Here is a 23,496-nt window from a genome sequence, read left to right on the forward strand (position 1 = left end):
CCACAGCTGCGCCCAGCAAAGGCTGCACGGTGGTTCATTCCCAGGGCTAGCCGCATGGGGGCGCTCGTCGCTTTGTCCGTCTGCAACATTGTGTGCAGCGTCTCAGGGAACAAAGGATTTTTTATTTATTTTTTTAAACCAAAAATAACAATTAGTGCTATTCCTCTATGTATGATACAGTGTGCGCTGCAAATGACTGACTACAGTGTATTACGCAGAGACAATCAGTCGGGCGGACGGTATTTTATATTTGTGCAGAGGAGCATGTGTGTAATTTAGTCTCGCGATATCTTGTTCCTGTGCACTAGCGGAAATTGCCGATTTTCTCCGAAAGCGCTTCGGCCGCTGTGCGTACGGGCTCCCTCTGGCGGTCAGTAGTCGGTACTGCGGCGGCGCTTGGTGGCTGCGGGAGGAGCCTCTGATCACTCGTTGTCTGCGGAAGCCGAGGCACCGGGCGGCCCCGGGGACAGCAGGTAAATACGGCCCAGCGAGGCGCCACGGCCTGGGGTGGGGCAGCGGCTGTCTGTCACACCGGTGTGGGGGAGAGGTGATAGGGTGACGTCGGGGCTGCAGTACCGTACCAGGGGCCTAGCCGCCTCACCGCCAGCCTGGGCCATTGTGCGCCCCGTCCCCGCCGTGTGCGGGCTGTGTGTGCCGTAGGAGGCAGGGGTACACGGCGCAGGCAGCGGGGAGACCACGGAGTCCTCGATCAGTGAAGCCGGCCCGGCGGGGTGTGTAGGCCACCGGCGAGGGACGGGGTCTCCCCGGACCTGTGTCTCCCTGCTGAGGGGGCGAGTTACCCGCTGAGGGGAAGGCCCACGGGTCACATCGTTGCCGATTATGTGTCACTGCGGCGCATCCCTGTTACACCCCACTAGGGATCCGTCACACTGCGCCCGTGTGAGAGGTGATTGTGGCGGTGTACTGAGGGCACATGGGCCGGGCTGCTGCATGTTACAGAGGATAATAGGCCTCGGCTGGGCCTGATTGCAGTAAGAGCCTTTGCAGTGCTGGCTCCCCAGGCAGTGGGAGGAGGGGTGGGGGAGCATGTGGCTGCACAATGAGAGCCCAGTGTGGGCTACTGTATAACACACAGCTGGGTGATGTGTCACTGCTCTCTTATGTCCTTCTAAATTACATGTGCTGCTAACTGTCCCCCTGAGCCAATGACAGATCTCACTCCCTAATTAGGGGCTGGGAGATAGAAATGTTTTTGATGTCATTTATTTCATTTGTAAGTTCTTACCACCTCCATTCTGCTGGACGGTCATGCATGACAGTCATATAACGTGTGTCTGTGTTGATGATCGCATGGCATGCTCTTTGTTGTGTTGGGGAGGGGTTAGGCAGTGCTTCAGAAATTTTACTTGCTTGTGTATGTAGATCTCTCTTTTTATTTCGTGATAAGCAGTCTATTTCCGACACTACTAAATTGAGATTTAAATCAGCTTGCACCCCATTGAACTCTATCGTGTCCTCGGGGCCCCTAAGCTACTGCTGTGCAATTCTTTATTAATTTACAGTTTATTATTTAATGGGTATATTCCTGTCAGAGCAATAGATGTTCACATGGAATGTGTCAGTTTATAGAATGTCAGTAGGGTTAGATTTTAAACATTCATTGATTAGGCGCAGGCTTTGGAGCTTATTCTGCCACAAATGTCCATTTAAAATTCTAGTTTTAAACTATTGAGTTAAGCAAACATCTGTACATGCTTTCTCTTGTATTAGTGACTAATACATAAAAAATAAAATAAGCACTAGAAAATGATCAGGGTAGACATCTGTAGGAGCTTCATTCTGCCACAGTTCCATGGCACCACATGTTTTGGGATGCTTTACAGTCTAGGGGGTCAATCCAATTACCTGTAAATACACAGCAAGTGCACGTTAGGTCAGCAAAAATTTACGGCAAACTGAACTTTCTCAAAACTGGAGCAAAAAAATGAGCAAATTAGGGCCGAGAGCAGGCTATAAGGTGTATGAGATGCGGTGATGTTGCCTGCATTTTAACACCGTGGCGACTCGCACATTTTGCAGGTGATTGGATTGACCCCTTGCAGTTGAATTTTACCTTCCACTCGAGTCATTGTTGCTGGTCAATCGCAGTATCTGTCTGAAGCCAGCAGGAGGACTTATGCATAACAACCATGTTGGCGAGATTTACTACAAAAGACTGCTGAAAATGGCTGCCTAAGACAGAAATTAGAACTTTTCATATAGATCTTTCCACTACTTGCTTTAACATAAGACAATTGGATTGATAACTGAATGCTAATTGCTGACTGATTTATGCAAATATTTAAAAAGTTTGCAATTAAAAAACTATTGTAAAAGTAATAGACATTATTGCAGTACGTACACCAAAGGCCTTCTTTGGTCCATCATTGGATCCACTTACTAAGACCTACATATATGTATTATTAAAATTAAAACCACACTTGTCTTTTAATATTGGATACATAGCATGAACTGCATATTATTTGCTTTGTCATGTTAAATAGAATTTGTTATAGTGAAAGTTAAGTTAGTACAGGCTTCCCTGTACCAAATGATCATACTACACGGTGAAATGCTAATCTTGTGTATACAAATTGGAGTGTGTAAAGAAAGACACACATACATTCCCTTAGAAAAGAAGCATCAATCCTATTATTATAGGGTACTGTAAATTGAATAAAGCTGCCCACACACATAGCGATCTTTTACCCGATCTGGACAATTTCGACACATTGGAACGACAGATTGTGTAAAATATGGCCAAATCGTGAGTCCCCACTCACAATGCTATGTGCGTCCCCGCTGGTCGCACATCGCATCGTCAGATCTGCTGTGCAGTAGCGCAGATCTGACAATCTAGGACGCGATGCACTGTGAAAGTCTGGATGCAGGAGAGATCGTATGAAGATTGGACACCAAATCGTGTGCAGATCGTGTGGAGATTGTGTGCAGAGCTGCCGGGGAGAGTTTCAAGGGAAATCGTACACATCGGCTGATCGTGTGCAGATTGCTATGTGTGTGGCACCTTAAGACACCTATTGAAAATTTATTTATTCCACTTCAAAAACATGTAGACTGTGAGGTGTATTCAATTAGCTGCAAGGCCCTGTTGGAGCCTCACGTGATATGCGACTGTGCTCTTCCAGTTCTTACCATAGGTGAAATATCACTTATTTGTGCTCTTATCTTTTTGAGGCATGAGTAAAAAATAAGCAGTGCTTTTTACCTGCCATATACTTTGGCCCCCACAGGAAAAAATAAAACATAATGGCGCCTGACAGGGAAAATAAAACACATTGGCCCAGATAGCAAAAATAACAAACACATTGGCCTCAATAGGTAAAAAAAAACAACCATGGGCCCAAAAGAAAAAAAAAATGAAACTCATTGATTCAAATGAATTGCACTGCAGCCTGCCCTGCTGTGTCACTGCATCACTGTGGCGGGGATGGCCATATGACGTTGCGTCATGACCTATGACGTCACATCGTCGCATCACCGTCTTACGGCCACTCCTGGCCCAGGCTGCATCTGAGCCAACCATCTAAGCACAGCGCTGCCAGGCTTCAAGAATGGAGCACGGTGGGAGCAGGCAGGGATGCATCAGAATTTGTGAGGTGCTGTATAAATGAAAGTAGGGCCCCCCAATCAGCGATACACAGGGGGAAGCAGGCAGATGATCTCAAATGCTGTATGGGCAGAGGCTTACATGTGTGGGTTGGGGGGAGGGGGCAGAGACACATGGTTAGAGAGTGAGACAAGTAATTAAATTAACAAAACTGTGGCCATCTACAGGCCTACCTGGGAGGGGGTCAAAGAGCTGCAGATACAGACTTTGTACACACCCAGCGGTAGGGAGTGTGTTTGGGGCAGCTCTACATACTCGCCAGGGTCCGGCAGCAGTGACATCAGATTGGCTGCCTGCCTGTCTTTACAGGGAGCTCTCGGTTGGCTCTGCAGTACTTTGTACATCAGTACATGATAGGCAGCCAATCTGATTCGCTGCTAGACTGCCTGTCACAGTTGCTGGGCCGGAGAGTATGGACAGATGTCTGGCAGTTCCCACTCCCCTGGTACAGACACCATCAGGCACCCCAAACCCTCATGATCCAGCTTACCAGCTACTGCAGGTGACACTATAGCAGGGAAACCCACAGTGTGGAGTTCTTGCCATAATGTCAAGCCAGCTCTAGGCTGGTCACCACAGGGCTGTGGTTTCCTAGTGGTGTGAAGAGCACTAAGGTTATTCCCAACATCGCTAAGGTGGGTATTGGGTTCTTGTTGTAAAAAATAAAGAAAATCACTTATCCCGGTGAATTACAGGTCCCATCATTTCTAGGCTGCCTTTAGAAGGTTGGACATGCTTATACTTGTACTACAAGTTCCAGCACACTCATGGAACCACAAGCACCAGCATGCCCTGGCATTCAGGGATCTATAACTAATGCGAAGCAACCCTACTTAAGATATAGTTGCCAAAATTTGTGCCACATGCATCCATCCATGCTATTAGGAAAGTTGGGGGTGAGAGGCTGTACACAATTATACTGATTACTGTGACAGTGGCTCTTTGAAAACAGGAAGTCAGCTGTGCATAATAGGAAAATCCCCATTGCAATACACTATATTATTTACAAATATATATATATATATATATATATATATATATATATATCTGCATTTTTGTAGCCTTTTCTAAAAGAGAAATTGTAGTGTAGGATTGGGCTACTACATTTATTAAAGTCATCTATTTGGGTAGTGGTGTTCATGATTTACCAATAATCCTTCAACATTTTCTATTTCCTGCCTCACCAACTGGAAAAGCACAGAAATACACACTAAAGGTGGGTATCCACTACCCGATTAAATGGAGCCATTGAACGATAACCACATTATCAATCGCTCGTTAATCGGGCACAAATTAGACATGCAAATGTCGCAAACGAACAGGGATGCGCGCTCCCGCTGGTCGTTTCCTACATCAATCATCGCCTAACATGTTGGTCAATCTGCCGATAACGACAGATTGGCCATGTTCGGGTATGATGGAGGGTGCCTATACGGAACGACTGATCGTTCAGTGTAGGCACTGCAGGGGAGGGGGAACAACTGCCCGATTACGATGTCGTAATCGTACTGTCTTTCTCTGCATGAGGATGTGCGCCTTAAGATGTGCAAAACTGTCATTGCAGTATTCACACTGCATGCAAAGTTGTAGGTCCCATTAGTAGGGGGGTCATTTTCTTGTACCTTACTTTAGGGGGCATTTGGGACAATATGTTCTCGATATGAAATGTCAACAGAAAGTAAGTCCGACCATCACACGTTGTCTTTTCTTTAAAATTATAGTTGACAGTGAAAGTGATGTTAAATCTATTGCATGTTTATGTATTACAAGGGTACTCATCAGTAGAAGCTTAACATTGTATACAAACCATTCACACAATGAAATAATTTAAACGTATATCTTATTTTGTAGTAATGTTGATAGACTAAATGACTAGTCTTGTTAGTAAGCGGTCAATCCGCAACTTTATTTGGAATCGGAGGCCAATTCTACTACCTGCAAGTTACTGCAGGAATATGTTTTGTGTTTAGTTGATTCTGCGCGCAGCCTATGGAGAAAGCAGGCTACCGTTATGGCACTTATGAGTACTGCAGCATCTCTCGTCTAATTGAATCTTCTCCATAGTACCAAAATGGCTAATTATCCCTTTTCAATTTTGTATTGTTTTGCAGCCCACACACTGAATTTTCACAGCTAAATTCTGGATGCTTGTCTTCTATCACAGAATCTGTGGCTGAAAATATGAACAGTGTCGATTTGAATCACTATTGGGCTTATTAAGAAAAAAATATTTGGAAGATGAGGACAGATGACTGCACTGACAGTCCCCAGACGTGGGCCAAACAGTCAGTCTAGTCTAGAAACCACACTGCTGAAACATAACCAGGAGAGGTTCTGTCCACATTGCCTGTCAGAGTCTCTCTCTGCTTTCAGGTAGTGTTTAGGCCCTCCACTGATCTGCATAGGGAAAGGATTTATACAAGTGGTCAAGTTATTTAAATAATTTATTCATAGATGATAAATGATAAAGCCCTACATAGAATATCTTATACAAAGTAAATCTGTCAATTGAGCAGTTGACTGTAATGTTTAGCCCATTGAAAAATATATGGGTCAGTCTTTACTACCACATGGGTTTAAAGCTGCAAACCCCAAAACAAGGCTTAACATTGCGCTCCTGTAACTCTGTCTTCTCTTTGGGAGCGATTTGATTGTCTGTAGCTCCAGTCTAAAGAGCCAGGAGCTCTTCAGTTGTTTTGCGCGACCAGACCTGCGCGAGAATACACCGGATTAGCCGCTTTAAGCAGCATCTCCGTGCAAAGTGCCAGGCATGCTGCTCTAAAGGCTCGCACACCACTCGCGACCAGCTCCGAAGCCTTATCGCAGATTTCTGCTCGCACCTCAGGAGGGTGCAGGCAGGAATCCACACTAAGTGCAGCCTTGGGGCTGGTCACTCAAAACAAATAGCTCCTGGGCTCTTTAGATGGGAGCTACAAATAACTGAATCGCCTCCGTTGTGTGCGATATTCATATAGTTGCAGGGCCTATTTGATTGAATTTGCTTTTCAGCACTTAAACTAATTCCTAACTGTTAAGTGATCTGAGTCAGGCTTACCATCATCATGTACATAATGGCAGATATAGGAGGTGGAACCATAGCCTTTCTGCTCACTACATCTTATGTCATGTAGCTTTTGTTGCTATGGTACTTCATTGACACTTAGCAAACTAAAACTAAATCCTAAAGGTGAGGAAGAAAGAACACTTTACATATCCTCTTAAAGTAAACCAAAGTGGCTTATTCCAAAACACACACACATTTTTTTTGTCATGGAATTTCAGTTTCACATAAACTTTTAGGGGGAAATGCAATTCTTTTCACTTCCCGCAGCATTATTGCGCACTTGACCGCTGCTATTTAATTGTTCCTGCCAACTGGCACAATATCAAGATTTCTGCTTGCCGCCTACTGAGGTGGCGAGCAGAAATTGGAGAAAAATCCTGGTTTTGTGGTGCCAGGACTTTAGACAGGTTTAGCTGCTTTACGCTGCTAAACCTGGTCTAGTTGGGGTGCGACATTCCCTAAAAAAAATAAAATATTGCCCAGTCAGTTTAGATGAGGGATAAGGCGCAATTGGGCATGAAAAGCAATAGAAATCCCCCCCCCCCCCCCCAAGATGGTTTAAGCCTAAATGTTTCAGTTGATACAAACATCTAATCTGCAAATCTGACACTGGATCGGTTATATAGAAATGGGCCACTAGATGGTGCACTTATTCCCTATTTAAAAAAAAAACTGCAAGCACTGGTGCTTATATATATATATATATATATATATATATATATATATATATATATATATATATATATATATATATATATATATATATATATATATATATATATATATATATATATCCAGATTCTCTCATTTGTTACCAGTACTGGTTTTTGATATTTTCAGTTTGTTGGAGTATAATATTAATAACAACTCCTACTTTTAGAATCTGACTTTTCGATAGCAATTACTAATTTGGAAATACTGTCTTTTTCAGAACAATCCTTTTAAAATCTAATAAAAAAAATAGATATTATTTGTTTTTATCTTGATTGATAGCCTACCAATATTGAACTAATACAATTTTATTTTTTTGTGCGTTTATTTTCTCATCAATAACTTTTAACATTTTCATCTAAAGACGCAGTGTCTTCGAACATACGCTTTTAAATTGTCAACATTTTGTGGCCTTATACACAAGCATTTTGCCATTGGTGTACATCTAATGATCTAGTCTTGTTGACAGGAATTGTTCTGTTTGTCCACTGATGTGTTTTCTAGTATGTTATACTATGTTACATTTTTATACCTAATTGTCATTTATAAAATCCCCCAATTATTTTCATACAATGGGTGGTAGAGCGGCATACTACAAATTACACAATGAACAAACGGCAACAAGTTACATATTACAGCAAAACAAGTGCATCTTGCATAATGGACAAATCATAATTTGCATAACACAAAGGGAAGAGTTCACATGAAGGATCTGGATAAAACTGTAAGGCAAACCTAAGCCCGAAAGCATAGGTGTAACAAACCAGGCCAGCGATGCTGCAGTTCAAACCTAATTGACCAGTTAGAAGATGCCTGATGTTGTGCAAGTAGATAGTGTACAATGCAAGGTAGAGGGCTCTGCCCGTGAGGCTTACAATCTACAGATGTGTCCTCATACAGTATGCAACAATACACCATGCGGCAGGAGGTGCAAAGCGTCTTTTCCCAGAAAATGCTACTTAGTCACAAAACAGATGTGACAAACCGCTTTTTGGGACTGCAGTGATTAATTTGATATGCAACACTTATCTGTGTGCCACTTAGTCTGTATACAAAGCACAACAGACCTTGGCTTGGAAAACAGTTGTTGCATTGCAGCACTTTGTATACTGATTCAGACTCAGTCGTACACAGATATACAAGTGTCAGTGTATTTAATCAGTGCGCGACTAAGACTTAAGATTTTTTGGGGGTGAAAGAAGCTCGGCGCAAGACTGGAACTGGCACTCCAGGAAGGGCTGTTTGGCGCGCCTGCAGCAATAATGTATGAGGACACATCTGTATATGGAGGGGCAACCACAGAGGGCAGCAAGGAGTGCGTGAGTAGGTGTGCCTGGCAGAGCATTAGAAGATAGTGAAGTCTGGTAGCCTATGATGAAAATAGTTTTAGGTCACTTTTGACGCTTGCAGACTAGTGATTAGACTGACTTGACATGGAAATGAGTCCTACATGGGAGATGAGTGGCCTTGGCCAGGCGAAGAGGATGGGAGGGAGTGTGGATGATGTTGTAGAGAGGAGTTTGAACTGGAGCAAGCAGAGGCAGAGCAGTGAGAGGAAAAGTCAGGCGGCAGCGTGGAGGAGGCCAGAGAGGAGAAGGTTGCAAAAGACCAGGGGAGATATAATGAGAGCAAGGAAGCAAGTTTTTTTTTTTTGTTTCGTTTTTAACCAAAGCGGAAGCAGCAGGATTGGGAGAGAGTGAATGTGGGCAATGAAGGAGAAAGACGAGTTGATTGCAGACTTGAAGAACAGAGGAAATGGTAGTGTCAACTAATTGGAATCATTGTCTTCCCTCCCCTGTTATCCCTGTCTCAAACGATGGTACATCAAGAGACAATGGGCTCGATTCTATTCAGCGAGATGTAAATAGCTCCGGGAGTGAGCTCCCGGAGCTATTCAATACACCGCGCTGACAAGTCCGACTAATGATTTCTTCTCTCATCCCTTCGGGGATGAGAGAAGAAATCCGACAAAATTCCCGGCGCAAGGCTGTTTTCTGCCCTTAGCGCCGGGAAAACAGCCTCGCGCCGGGAAGTTAGGTCGGGGAATGCCCGTTATCGCGCCTAAACACCCTGTTTAAGGCGCGATAACGAGCCTTCCCCGACCTAGCAGCGCGATGAATTGAATAGCTCCAGGAGCTATCTCCCGGCGCTATTTACATCGCGCTGAATTGAATCGTGCCCAATGGTAGTTAGACAACTGGAAACATAGAATAGGAAAGCTCAGAGGAGGAACGGTAAATGTAGGCATAATCACGTATTGTGGTAATGAACACTGAAAGACTTAAGTTCTCCAGTGAGGAAATATAAAGAGAGAAGAGAGTGGGACCCTTGTAATTTCCCTGTCCATTCACACATTTTGTACTGCTTTATATTATTGAGAAGATGCTTATGTGGGAGGTAGGGCACAGAGCTAATATAAAGTACAGCGTCTCTGTGAGCCACATGTTTACTGTGGTTTTATGGATTGAATATTTTCTTTTCAGTTGTTTAAATTGCTGTGTCATATTTTCCACCAACTAATCTGTACTCCTTAGTAAGCTTTTAGAAGTCTTTTTCTAAATTTAGTAAAGGTGAGCACCTCTGGATCATGTTATGTATGTATGGCAATGGTCTCTCATCCTGTGAGGTCTCCTACGGAAGGGTATGTTCTAAGACATGTATGAGGTATATAGTAATAGTTATTGGCTATTATAGAGTCACCTAAAAATACAAGTAGTTATTTGAGGAACAAAAGTATGTACGTATAAAAAAAAGGTACACATACAATATATATATGTCCTATAAGGCAACCTACATGCCAAATTGGAAGTATCCTATGGTGCACAGTTAGTGATGGTAGAAGATGGTGCATTTTGTCTCTTGGTCCTCCTACATCTGCATTTTCAGTGATAGGGATTGGTGTTCTCTATGGGGGTGATTCAGTTCTGTGCGATGTTGGGAATTTGGTTGCACAAAATGAAATTGCAGTCATCTCCGAGATTTTTCACTTCAGTCCAAACATGCAGACATTTGTCAGAGCAGTATCGCTTTTTTTTTTTTTCTCCCACTCGCCCCCTTAGCAGGGGAAAGGTTTTTATGGTAAAAATGTTGGGACACAGTGTAGAACCTCTGATACTGTATACATCTCCCAATAAATTATGCATTTGGAGAGGTGTAAATAGTAGACTTTTGCCAATAATGACGTGTCCCGTTTTCAGGTGATTTTCTCTAAAAGCTCATAAATTAGTTAAATGACGTGGTAGATGTAATGGTGCCCATACATTAACAATCTATAGGCCCCGTTTTGCCGATGGATTGTGTAAATAAAATAAAAAAATTGTGAAATCCAATATATTTTTTTCTTTTGTTTTTGATTTGCTGATTTAGACCCACAAATTATCAAAACGACGAGTTGGGGATTTCTAACTTTATTTGATTTCAATTGTCAAAGAAACAGAGATCTGGAATTATCTGATTGGGAAATCGGGCATTTGATATATGGACCCCTTAAGTTGAGTTGTTGTATTGATGGCAATGTTCTTTTTGATCTTGCAGATGGGTGCTAAATTATTTTTTTTCCCAGCATTTTACCAACTTGCCTGAAAACACTGAAAAACTATTAAACAAATATTTTTCTGTGCACAAAAATACTGGAAAGGCTTAAATTTGCTTTAAAACACTTGCTGGCTTTAATTTTTCTACCATTTTTAAAATATGTACAAAATTAACAATTTTGCACCTTTTTAAGTACATCCAATGTTTTGCTTATACTGACAGCCTTCTGATACTGTTCTGCTTTTATTTTCTCACTCTTCCATGCACTTCTCCTAGGTTAGCATAATACACAGCAAAGTGTGCCACTTTAACATGTCTGTCCACCTCCAGTACTCATAACAGCTGCAAGTCAGTCACCCACACACCACTAGTAATATACAAAGCACTACTTACACACTAGCACCTGACACTGAAGAGTCCACTCACATCTGTTCTGCACAAGCAGTACACCTGTCCGTCACACACGTTTTTCGGCTGCTATGGCAGGCAGTGAAATACTTAAAATAAATTATTTGACTTACTCCTGGGCGCTGATTGCTCTACAGCTGCGGGCCGCTGCTCCCTGCTTCTGATTCCACTGGCCATGAGTCTGGTGTGGCGCAGTTTTGTCTGGGTGGGGAGAAGTGATGACTGGAGGAGCTGTCACAATAACAAAGATCCTCCGAGCCGCGGGTATATATTCATATTTATATATATATATATATATAAACAATTGAGAGTTTAGAACGATACCATTGCCCAACAAATGAGTCCTAAAAGTGATTGCAAAAACAGTGTCTTATAACCAATTCCTCACATATGTAAGTGGGATTGTGAAGCAGAGATCCTATCTCTGAAATGGATCGGCGTCTTCCCCAATATAAGAATATAAGACTCCAGCCGGGAACAACACTAAAAAGAAAACATAGATTGGGGGCACTACATCGTGCTTAACAGTATAACAATATTTTATTGCAATCTTTACAAATGACAATGCGCGTACCAGAACAAGCGGTCAGGGCCACCGCTAGCGTAAACAACACAATAATAAGCAGAGGCAATCACCCGGTCTGTAACCTGGACTTCTCCGGGAACTGGTTCCTCTGCACAATCCAAAACGCCAAGCCATGCCACTACATGATTTGTTGTAAGACTTCGTCAGGAGGCTGGCTGGCGTTATACAGTCACCCTTTAAATAGCATCAATTATTATCGTTTATTTATATGGCGCCACAAGTGTTCCGCAGCGCCTTAAAAAGTACATAAACAGGTTGATTTACAGTACAGTACAGGACATGGATAATATACATTGCTACATTCACGACCATAACACCCAGATAAGCAACAATGCAAAGCAACCAAGTGTTAGGTGCCCTGGTAGAGAGTAAGAAGTAGATAAAGGTAGAGTAAGGAGAGAAGCACAAGAGGGTAGAGGGCCCTGCTCATAGGAGCTTACATTCTAAAGGCTCTCACATCTCTTAATTCATCACACTTAATTATTCACAGCTGTAGCTTGTTACAATTCTTTCAGTCTGTTCAATGGCAACATACAAATATAATATGTCTCATGGAAAACACATTAAAACTAATACAATACCAAAATAGCTTAATGCTATATTAAACAAGCATTTAGACATCTGAATCTCAGAATAATAATGCACACAATGTTAATATATTGCATAAAATGTCAAAAACAACATCAATACACCACAGATACAAATGCATACACACACTGTGGCGTAAGTTCATCCCAGACGCCCGGAGGCAAGTTATAATTTGGTGCCCCCCCCCCCTTGGTCACTGTGTCTAACATTGAGCTCTCCACTAGTGTATGGTGGCTTCTCAAGTCTCGGGAAGGGGTGCCATGTATTCCCAGGAAGGGGTGCCCATGACGGTACTCTCTGGGCACATAGTTACAGCCCTAAGTGGGTAGAATATGTTGTAGACAATGGAGGAGTTGCCCCTTTAAAGCTAAAGCCTGGCTGCAGGCACCTCCATTTCTATCCCTGTGTGTGTGTATGTTAAACAGGTGAAGGTGGGTTTTTGTCTCCAGGGGAAAAGGGGGATTTGGGATTCACTGCAGGGAAAGGTGGGTTTCTATCTCCAGGGGAGATGGGGGATGCACTTGAGGGGAGGATGGGTTTCTGTCTGCAGGAGTAAGGAGAAGGGGGGGGCGAATTCGGACTGTACTGTAGAGGGAAGGAGGCTTCTAGCTGCAGAGGGAAATGGGGTTACAGTTTGCCAGGGGAAGGGGGGTACAAGCTGCACTATAGGGGGAAGGGCTGTGTCCGGGTGCAGGGGGAAAGTGAGTGTCGGTCTACAGTGAGAAGGGGGGATTATTTTCCTGCACTGCAAGGGGAGGAGGGCTTCTAGCTGCAGGGGAAGGTGGAGTTCAGTTCAGTGAGCAGAGGGAAGGAGACCGAGGGATTTGAGACTGAGAGTCCTGGAAGAAGCAAGTCTCGTGAGATGTTGATACAGCATAAATCCGAAGAGACCTTAGACTGTAGCTCCATGGCGGCCAAACTGCTGATTGAGCCGGTGAGAGGACAGACAAGAGGCAGGGAAATACTGCCAGTTTGTGGCACTGCCCTCCATGTTGTAATCTCTGCCCTGCGCGACCACCCTGCGCCCCTATATGGTGGGTGCCTTTTCATCCGATCCACTCGAACGGTCCCCCCCTCCCCCTCCGTTCTGCTTGTTGTGTTGTGCGGTACCTGGATGTGGGCTGGGGCATCCTCCAGGTTGCTCCGCCTCCCAGTACATGCATCCGGGAGTTGAGCAATACCAAACCTCCTCTGAGCAGAGGAGTCTGTGTCCGGCCCGGGACAGGTGAGTTACTCACACACTCTATCACATGGCCGCAAATGCAGACAGTCACAAAGACTGTTGGATTAAGGCTGTGGCTGCATCAACCACTGGACCACCAGAGTTTTTTCTGCTGATGAGGTGGCCCAGGACACCAAATGACAGTGCGGCCTGGGAGGCATATGGCACCCTGCTACCCGGCCCACTCCGCCACTGTCCTTGAGAATGGTCGTTGACAATTGAATTGCAGGAGCTAGATTTATAAAAATTGTGCGTGATTTTGAAGTCACAAATTCACTCTTCTAAACTCACATAATTGAATCTGCTTATGTGACCCAAAATAATAAACCAAAGAATTGACCATACACTGATGTGCTTGTTAACATGTTTGATACACTTGCTGTATAGCTGCCATGTAAACGCATAAGATGCTGCCCGTGGACAGAAGTATTTATCATAGGAATGAATGCTTTTATTTCATCTGTTGGCCAAAGATCAATACTCATGAAACACTAGTTACTGGTGACAGGCCATGTTATCATAATTGTATGGCTGCCTTTATTGCGTGTAAGTGACAGGTGCTAATTACGTTCTGCTAGGGAAATAAAATCTGACCTTTGTTTCATAATATGATAAAGATCATGCGCTCCCAGAATATAGCGGCTCCTTTTTACGGTCACACTGGCCAATAAGAGGTTAATGTATATATTAAAGAAGCGCTTGTTTATAGATGGTATGGTGTTAAAATAAGGTAAGTGATAAGCTTAAAGTAGTATGCACTGAAAAGTGGTGTAAGGTGGCCGCAATGATGAAAGACTAACAGACAGACTCAATACATATAACATAACTAACATAAAATAAATGTATATAGCTCTTTCTGTGAAAATGAATGTCCTGAAATGAGCTTCTCCATCACTGCCGTCGGTGATACTGAGGGAAAGTAATCTGACCCTACCTTTCCCTGTAAGGATTCCGCTCCTTGCGTGGCCGACTTGCTCCGTGCTCCTGCTGCTTAGTCAGCTGTCTCCATCTGCCGCTTGTGATGATTGCAGCTCGTGGGGACGTCCTTCTTCTGCAGCGTTCTTCTGCACTGTGTGATAGCTGTCTGCCGCCCTTGTAATGAGATTCCAGTCTTCGTGCTTGCTGGATCGTGACGTCAGTGGGGGGTCTGAACACCAACGCGTTTCATCCCGTAGGACTTTGTCAAGGTGTCTCCATGTAGCACTTCTTCTCCTTTTATCTCTCTGATGTCTAATTAATTGACTATTTGATTGTGTCATTTACAGATCTAATTATTTCCACATGGTGAACTACCGGGTTTTGGGATAAAGGCGGAGTGGTAAAACTATGTGCGTTAAATATATAATATAAATGGGTGTCATAAAATCAAAATCTATGTGCTTTTCTCAAGATAGGACTACCACCTATTCAGCGCTTATATTTAACAATATTTAGATTGTATAACTCCTTAAATTGCCTTTACCCATTAATACTGCAACATGGGCCAGAAATGAATGAAAAATTCGAACACATTCTACTAATAATATATCTTAAGTGTTTTATTGTAGCAATCTGTGCTTTTTATTTATTTTAAAACAAACAAACCTTTTTTATTACATTTATTTTAAACCTTTTTCATTTAAAGATTTTATGACACCCATTTATATTATATATTTAACGCACATAGTTTTACCACTCAGCCTTTATCCCAAAACCCGGTAGTTTACCATGTGGAAATAATTAGATCTGTAATTGACACAATCAAGTAGTCAATTAATTAGACATTAAAATGAGAGAAAGTGTTACATGGAGACACCTTGACAAAGTCCTACGGGATGAAACGCGTTGGTGTTCAGACCCCCCCACTGACGATCCAGCAAGTGCGAACACTGGAATCTCCTTATAAGGGCGGCAGACAGCTATCACACAGTGCAGAAGAACGCTGGAGAAGAAGGACGGCCCCACGAGCTGTAATCATCACAAGCGGCAGACGGAGACAGCTGACTAAGCAGCAGGAGCACGGAGCAAGTCGGCCACGCAAGGAGCGGAATCCTTACAGGGAAAGGTAGGGTCAGATTACTTTCCCTCAGTATCACCGACAGCAGTGACTGAGAAGCTCATTTCAGTTCATTCATTTTCACAGAAAGAGCTATATACATTTATTTTATGCTATATGTATTGAGTCTGTCTGTTAGTCTTTCATCATTGCGGCCACCTTACACCACTTTTCAGTGCATACTATTTTAAGCTTATCACTTACCTTATTTTAACACCATACCATCTATAAACAAGCGCTTCTTTAATATATCCATTTATGTTTCATAAGGTTACAAACTGTTTTTTCATATTTATCAAGATTTAGTTTTAATGACGATTTAAGCTATAATACAGTAATGAAATACAAGATTATCTTTTTGCCCGTTTTTCACTGTTAGCATTGCAGTTCTAATTTCTTTGTTCTTTGATGTATTTAATTATTTTTTTATTGCAGACATGGAGGCGAAAAAATTGATAACTGCAACAGATACCCAGTACTCTGGCAGCTTACTGCAGGCTTTGAATGACCAACGACTGCAGGGGTTGTACTGTGATGTCACCGTCATCATTGAAGACCGCAAATTCAGAGCTCACAAAAATATTCTCTCTGCCTGCAGCACTTATTTCCACCAACTGTTCAGTGTTGCTGGACCAGTAGTGGAACTGAATTTTATCAGAGCTGAAATTTTTGCAGAAATCCTTAACTATATTTACAGCGCCAAAATTGTCCGTGTGAAATGTGACATGCTGGAAGAGCTGATAAAGTCTGGAAAATTGCTAGGCGTCCCTTTCATAGCAGAGCTTGGGATACCGTTGTCACAAGTGAAAAGCATTTCTGGTGGAGTTAAGGACAGCAGTCCTGATGCCCAGCCTAATACTGATCAGAAACCACGAGAGCCAACTAAAAACACGACGACTCCATCATCAAGTTCAGCAGCGCCCAAAGCTCCTGGAGACTCTGCAATGCCAGTCATCGCAGAAGCCTTTTCCTTATCCAATAAAGACGGGAAAGAATCCAAGACTGAAACTGATTCAAAGGCTGACGAGTCTGGTGATGAGTCCGATGACGATGTGATCTTTTGTTCAGAGACTGTGCAGCCCAAACAAGTGACTCCAGAGAAAAAGGAGTCTGTACAGCCCCCAGCTCTCTCTACCAATGACCAAGTACCCGACGCAAAGAAAGCTGCACCATCTAGTCAACCGCAGCAGTTCATCCAAAACACTAAGCCTCAGAGCCAATCCCCTTTAAAAAACATTGCTCCTGCTCCAAAAATCACAGCACCTGTTGCACCCATTAATACAAATTCAAATCTGCCAACTCCTAATCCACCTGCAAATGGGTCTTTTGCCCCAACTGCTCCACAAGTCTCAGTCTCCCCCGTTGTTCCTGTCCAGCATTCCCAAAGCGCCTCCTCTTCTGGTGCAACCATACCAGTTCAAAAGAGTAATCCCCCTACCATTAATCAAAATTTACCAAAACTGCAACCGATCGGTATTGTACAGCCCAAAAGAGAACTGATATTAGATGGAAATTGCATTTCTACTCCTGTTTCTTCAGTAATATCTTTGGGACAGCACACGATCACACACAAAAATGTTTCATTTGATGGAGTGCAAAAAAAACAAGTGGTTACCTTTAGCCATGGATCTTCAAAGCCAGGTGAATTCAAGATTAAAATTGCAGATGTCAATTCTGGAAGTAGCAAGGATTCCCATTTGTCTTCAGAGCCTCGTCGCATTATGGATGGTAAAAAAATCATTACATTAGACACAGCATCTGAAATAGAAGGGCTATCAACAGGGTGCAAAGTTTATGCAAATATTGGCGAGGATACATATGACATTGTAATCCCCATCAAGGAAGAAGAAGAAGAAGAGGGGTTAGTTAAACTGGATGAAGATGGTTTCCCTAACCGAAAACGAATGAAATTGAAACATGATGATCACTATGAGCTTATCGTGGATGGAAGAGTCTATTATATTTGCATTGTATGCAAACGGTCATATGTTTGTCTAACCAGTTTACGAAGACATTTTAATGTTCACTCCTGGGAAAAAAAATACCCTTGTCGTTACTGTGAGAGAGTTTTCCCCCTTGCAGAATACCGTACAAAGCACGAAATACATCATACAGGAGAAAGAAGATATCAGTGCTTGACTTGTGGTGGTTCTTTTATTAACTACCAGGTCATGGCTTCACACATTAGATCAGTTCATAGCATGGACCCTGCAGGAGATTCAAAGCTTTACCGTCTGAATCCATGTAAGACATTACAGATTAGGCAGTATGCATACATATCTGAGAGCACCAATAATGTTCCCGTTATCAACGATGGTGGAATTGTCTATGACATTGACCCTGATAAATCAGAGCCAGCATCTGAAGAGAACAACAACTCTAACGATGGCCCAAAGCCTGTAAACTGGGATGATATCTTCCTTCAGCAGTCCAGCCAGAACATGTTTAAACCAACTACATCTGAAGGCAATACTGAATTTGAATTTGTTATACCTGAATCCTATTAAATAACATACAAAAATAAAATACAATAAAATAGGAACATACTGTACATGACTTTCAGGTGAACATCTGTCCTTTTTTTTTTTTTCTTTATTAATATACAGTTAGAATAGCCTATAACAAGGCATTGTTTTTACTTCCAACCAGTATGTGAGGGCATCTTTTCAGCAATTACTTGAACATCTGATGGAATAGGATTTATATACAAAGAGCCTTCAAATTGTTAGTTTTGGTAATACTGTACTATAAAATTAGACCCAAACCTTGCTAATTTAATAATGCACATGTTTCTAATGTGCCGGTTAGTTTGTAATTATGCACGGATTAGGGACACTTACCAATACTGTAAGTATGTTTGCACTTTAAAATCCAGTCTTCAATTTGGCATTATTTTGGTAATTGTGTAGACAGGTAAGTTTATTCAGTTGTCTGATTAGCAAAACCAAGAGTCTTCTGAAAGCTAAGGGTCCATAATCTATGCTCTTCTACCTATTTTGTATGGCAGATCTGAAGCAAGATAATTGTAGCTTTATGAAAGGTGTATGCTCTATTTCCCATCTATCTTGAACGTGCATAACTCTTGTTGCACTAAATAATTGACCCTTTAAATATATAGTTTGCTGTTTGATCAGTATTGTTTTTTTTTTCTTTTTGCATACGAAACAACTAAAGGAGAAACCTCAAGAGAATCTATCATATTGTGTAAGATTAAATATAGTTGAACATTTATTTCTTAATCTTGTTTACTTTGTCATGCTGCCCCTTCTTTCACATGTTGGACCTTTCTATAGACTGCTAATGCCGCTGTTTTTGTATTAATTTGTTTAGTCTGTGACTAAATGCTCCTTATTGATAAGGGACAACCTAACAGTAACGTTATCTAATATAATTGTTTTCCAATTAAATTAAAATGTTAACGTGAAGTTTTAATTTTGTTCGTTATCTTAAAACCGCAATCCCATTACAATAATCAGGTGTGGTTTATTTTTGTTTTCTAGAACACAAATCACTGTGGCAGTCAGTATGAATAATGTTGGTTTTTTACATTTTCTTGGTTTGTTTCTTCAGGCGGCTAATTAATCTATAATATTGTATTGTCATGTACTACTGTGCACATGGTGTATTGAGCAAAGAGGCTTTGGAATGATCCTTTCATCTCAGTGGTACTGTATTATCATCTGCCTTCCCATGACAGGCTGACCTCAGCAAGCCTATGTGTAACTGGCAGCCATACTGGATGTCCCTCCAGAGAGATTTTGAAAATTATACATTCTTAAAAGGTGCTTAATTTGCTATTAAAAAAGAAACTGTGTGGGATTGCCGCTTTAAGTATGTTCTCCTTTTAACATGAACTTATGACATTTTATACACCTTTAAATAAGTATTTTAAAAAGTTACTTGATCCTTTTTAAGTCAATGCATTTATCTAAATGTAGTGCTAATAGAATGCTTTTTAGCTGGTGCTATGGATTCACATAAAGGATATTCAAAGAAAACTTCTATAACTAAAATAGTATATATTAAAGAGTTATTAATAACACTCCTGAATATCTTTGCAGACGTTTATGGAAAACTATTGGAAACAAATTTTCAACTGTGACAGAGCATTTTTCTACGTGTACATGATTTCTATTATGGAAACCTATTGGGGAGAAAAAGAAACAGTACTTTCAGAGCACAGTACAGTTGTTCTAACTATGTTAAACTCAAATTCATTTTATTAGAACTTTTACATATATATCTGTCCTTGTTACAAGATGCCTTCCCATATTGGATCAACTCCCATTTCATATTAAGTAGTTCTTAATGTGTATTTAATGTTTGTTTCCACTGGAGTTGAAGAACTGGAATTTTTGTGAATTTTCTTTTCTTTTTTTTGTACTCATTTACCCCCTTTTTATACGTAGGCTTGTGGATTCCAGTATTTTTACACATAGTTCCTTTTAACACTAGTCCTAGATATAAATATAGAATTCATCTTTACCAAACAGTTCACTGGTAGAAATTGGGTTTCCCAATCTTGCAGAATGTTTAAGTAGTCCGGCATTCCTAATACATGCTTGATGTAAATGATCTGAAAGATAAAAAAAAAAATGTTCATAGAATACTGGGGTTATTGTAGCTAGCATAGTACGGTAGGATGGGATTTTTTTTTTTTTTTTTTTAAAGACTTGGTAAAAAATAGTAACATTTGTTATAAGACTATACTTGTTTTTCTATGTGTGGTAATGCCATTGTGGATACTTGCCATTGTACAAAGAGTAGGCACAAGTATCTGTACACATAACTATAAGCTACAATAAAGGATAATGGCTGCCTTTAATTAGTGGACTAGAGAGCCCCCCCAAACAATATGTTAGGGGAGGTGTTGAGGGAAGGGGAACTGTTACACAATATACAGAGTTTGGTTTTTAACACTGTAACTGCTTGGGAGACTTGTCGGAAAACTCCAAACAGGAAATACAATAAAGTGATGTAGTTATGACTCCCAAGTTTAATAAAAGTAAAATGTATTCATATACTTGGAGATTGAGATTTGTGAGTTCCTAGGCCATGGAATTTTACACCTCTAATACACTGTACTCCTATATGAGCGAACCTTGTACGACACTGTAGAAGTAGCTTTTAGTGTGTAGTTATTGGAGGCATGCTGATCATGTCCTTGTATGAAACAACAGCAAGTCTTTATCTTCTTTGAAACTACATTTTCAAGTTTTGATTTAACAATGACTTACTACAGAAGGAGCTGTTCACTATTTGGATAGGAGCTAATGGGTATCTTTTTGTAATGATAAAAGACAAAGCTTAGTTATTGCTAAGCCAAGTATAACCAGAAATGTACTATATGGGCTTGTTAGTAGAAGATGGTTTCCTGTATGTGTAAAGCTATTTTGATTTTACGCATAAACATTTATGGAGATGAGAAACATGGTCAATTTCCCTTTTGAAACCGGTAACATAAGTGTTTGCATTTTGTCTAAGTATATTGGTGGGCTGATTTGGGTATTCAATTCCCTACTTGGTTTTTATGTAGCCTCTGTAGCTTGTGCTACAAATCTATTACTCATCAAGGCAAACGGACTAGAACTGGTGGCAAGATTACCATAAGATAGTCATATCTCAGACTCCTGGAGGCACCTAAAAGCATGGAGTTCAATTAAGCAACCTTTTCTTGCATTATTTATTTGGCCCATTGTACTTTATTGAATGTTAATATTTAATAAATATATTAATGCTAAATTGTGAGTAAACAAATGCAGCTGCAAGTCCATTAACCATTGCGCAACTTTTTTTTTTTTTTCTTATTGAGACTAAAGTAAAATTTAAAAAAATAGTGCAGATCTTTCCTTTCTCAGTCCTTGCAATAAGGCTTTTCAGCATAGCATTCCTATCTGAATTATATGTAAAGAAATAAAATGGTGTCAACATGCCTGGTCGCTCATTATCGTGTCACTAGCTGTCATGGAATGCAAATAACCGCTGTATGTTTGTCATTAAGAAGTTGGGTTGTATATCTTTTTTTTTTTTTTTTTTCCTCTTTAATGATCGCATTCTGAAATGGTTAATTTGTACCAATTGTGTGTATATATTATACTTGTACAGCTTTTCCTTAACTTTTTTTTTTTTTTTTTTAAGTCGTGTGCTACTTTCCACTAACCAATACTTGAGCCTTTAGACTTTAGAGCTTTCTATGGCAAACCAATAAACATTTTTCAATCTTGATTGTGTAGCATTATTTATTTGTAAACTATCATGAAGGAGCCTCCTCGCATTTTAAAGTATTCCTTGGAAAATATCACATACAATTGAATGATATTGTGTAATAAATGTAAGTGATTGGTATCTTAGAGAGAGTGCCTGGTAAGAGGGAGCAAATAATCTAGATTTATCTATTTGAATCATTAGCTGGCTTCTGGAGAAAGATTTTGGGTAGTGCTCCAGGGTTAGGATGCCTGTTCAGGTAATTGGATAACTTGTCCTGAAAGTAATTGGAGGACAGAGAAATTGAACTTCATGTTTAGACTTCGGGGACAGAGCATACCACAATAGTGTGATTTGCAGTACAAAACGATACAACTCATGGTGTTGTAAAGTATCACTCTTGCTATTGTTTTTGAGTGACTGTACCATAAAGTGCATCACTCATAGGGTTCAATCAAATTACTGTAGGTGCAATGGGGGCGAGTTGCTATAGAAATGCCAGCAACTGAACAGCAATTCACCCCCATCGCGGCCAGATCTCACATTTTTGTGTGCAACCCTATGGGGCTGCAAATAAAAATCTGCTAGTCCAGCCATAACGTAAGTGTAGCATACAGCCACACTAACTCGCACTGCAAATATCTCGTACCTAATTGGATCAAGCCCTCAGTCTATAATAGGTATTCTGAACTGGTGTGTAATGCACTTTTTGTATTTAGGAGATGGGATTTGTTTCTATACAGCAATGAGCACCGTGTATACAGGATAATAAAAATATAAATATATATATATATATATAGACAAAAACTGGTTTCCAGTTGCAATTTCTAAATATGAAAAACAGTACAGAGAGCTCACCATGGTTAGCTCTAGATCATGAGAGCTGAAGCCAGAAATGGAAATTGAGATTTAAATTTCTATAACCAAGCATCGATATAGGGGCTTCTGTAATAGAGTCTGAAGGTGGGTACACATTAGACTATCTGTCGCCCAATCCGGATTAAATATCGTCCACATCGGGAAATATGCACCCACAATGGACGACCATGCGTGCTCTTGCGGGGTTGTTCATTGCATCGACTGCATGCATGCTCAATCTGTCACTTTGATGAACGACCCCATGCTACTAGATGCGGCTGGTGAACGGCATGTCGTGCGGTCTTCACATCGTGCCGTGTCAAACGACTGCACGATATGTCTGTCGCATTGTGGGTCGGCTGGGTACACATGTCATCTAATGTGTACCCAGCTTGAGTTCGGTGAAGCAGCACACTTCCGGCAATCGTGGCTGCAGACTTAAAGCAGCCTGTTAGAAACTGTTGTGGACCCGGGGTGGTAACAGGAGTAGACACCAACAGGTTTAAACTGAAAGGTGGGTTATTTAATGTGAATGTTGGTAGACATGAACAATAAGATAAATTAAAGTCCAGTAATAAACAAACTAATATATGTGGCAGGAGGGAACTGTAGTGAGTGTGAATAAACGAATGTCCAGTGACAGAGATAAATCAGGTAA

The 23,496-nt window shown here is 41.2% G+C and overlaps 1 protein-coding gene across 1 annotated transcript; it reads left to right on the forward strand.

The window, feature by feature from the left end:
* Positions 1-306: 306 nt before the first annotated feature.
* ZBTB33 (zinc finger and BTB domain containing 33) lies at positions 307-22,001 on the forward strand. The gene is made up of 2 exons (XM_088478198.1): positions 307-473; positions 16,212-22,001. The coding sequence occupies exon 2, from the start codon at positions 16,214-16,216 to the stop codon at positions 18,281-18,283; it is 2,070 nt and encodes a 689-aa protein (XP_088334324.1). The 5' UTR covers positions 307-473; positions 16,212-16,213; the 3' UTR covers positions 18,284-22,001.
* The last annotated feature ends 1,495 nt before the right edge of the window (positions 22,002-23,496 follow it).

This window comes from Taudactylus pleione, unplaced genomic scaffold (assembly GCF_031769625.1).
Source record: "Taudactylus pleione unplaced genomic scaffold, aTauple2 ptg000211l, whole genome shotgun sequence".
Taxonomy (NCBI): domain Eukaryota; kingdom Metazoa; phylum Chordata; class Amphibia; order Anura; family Myobatrachidae; genus Taudactylus; species Taudactylus pleione.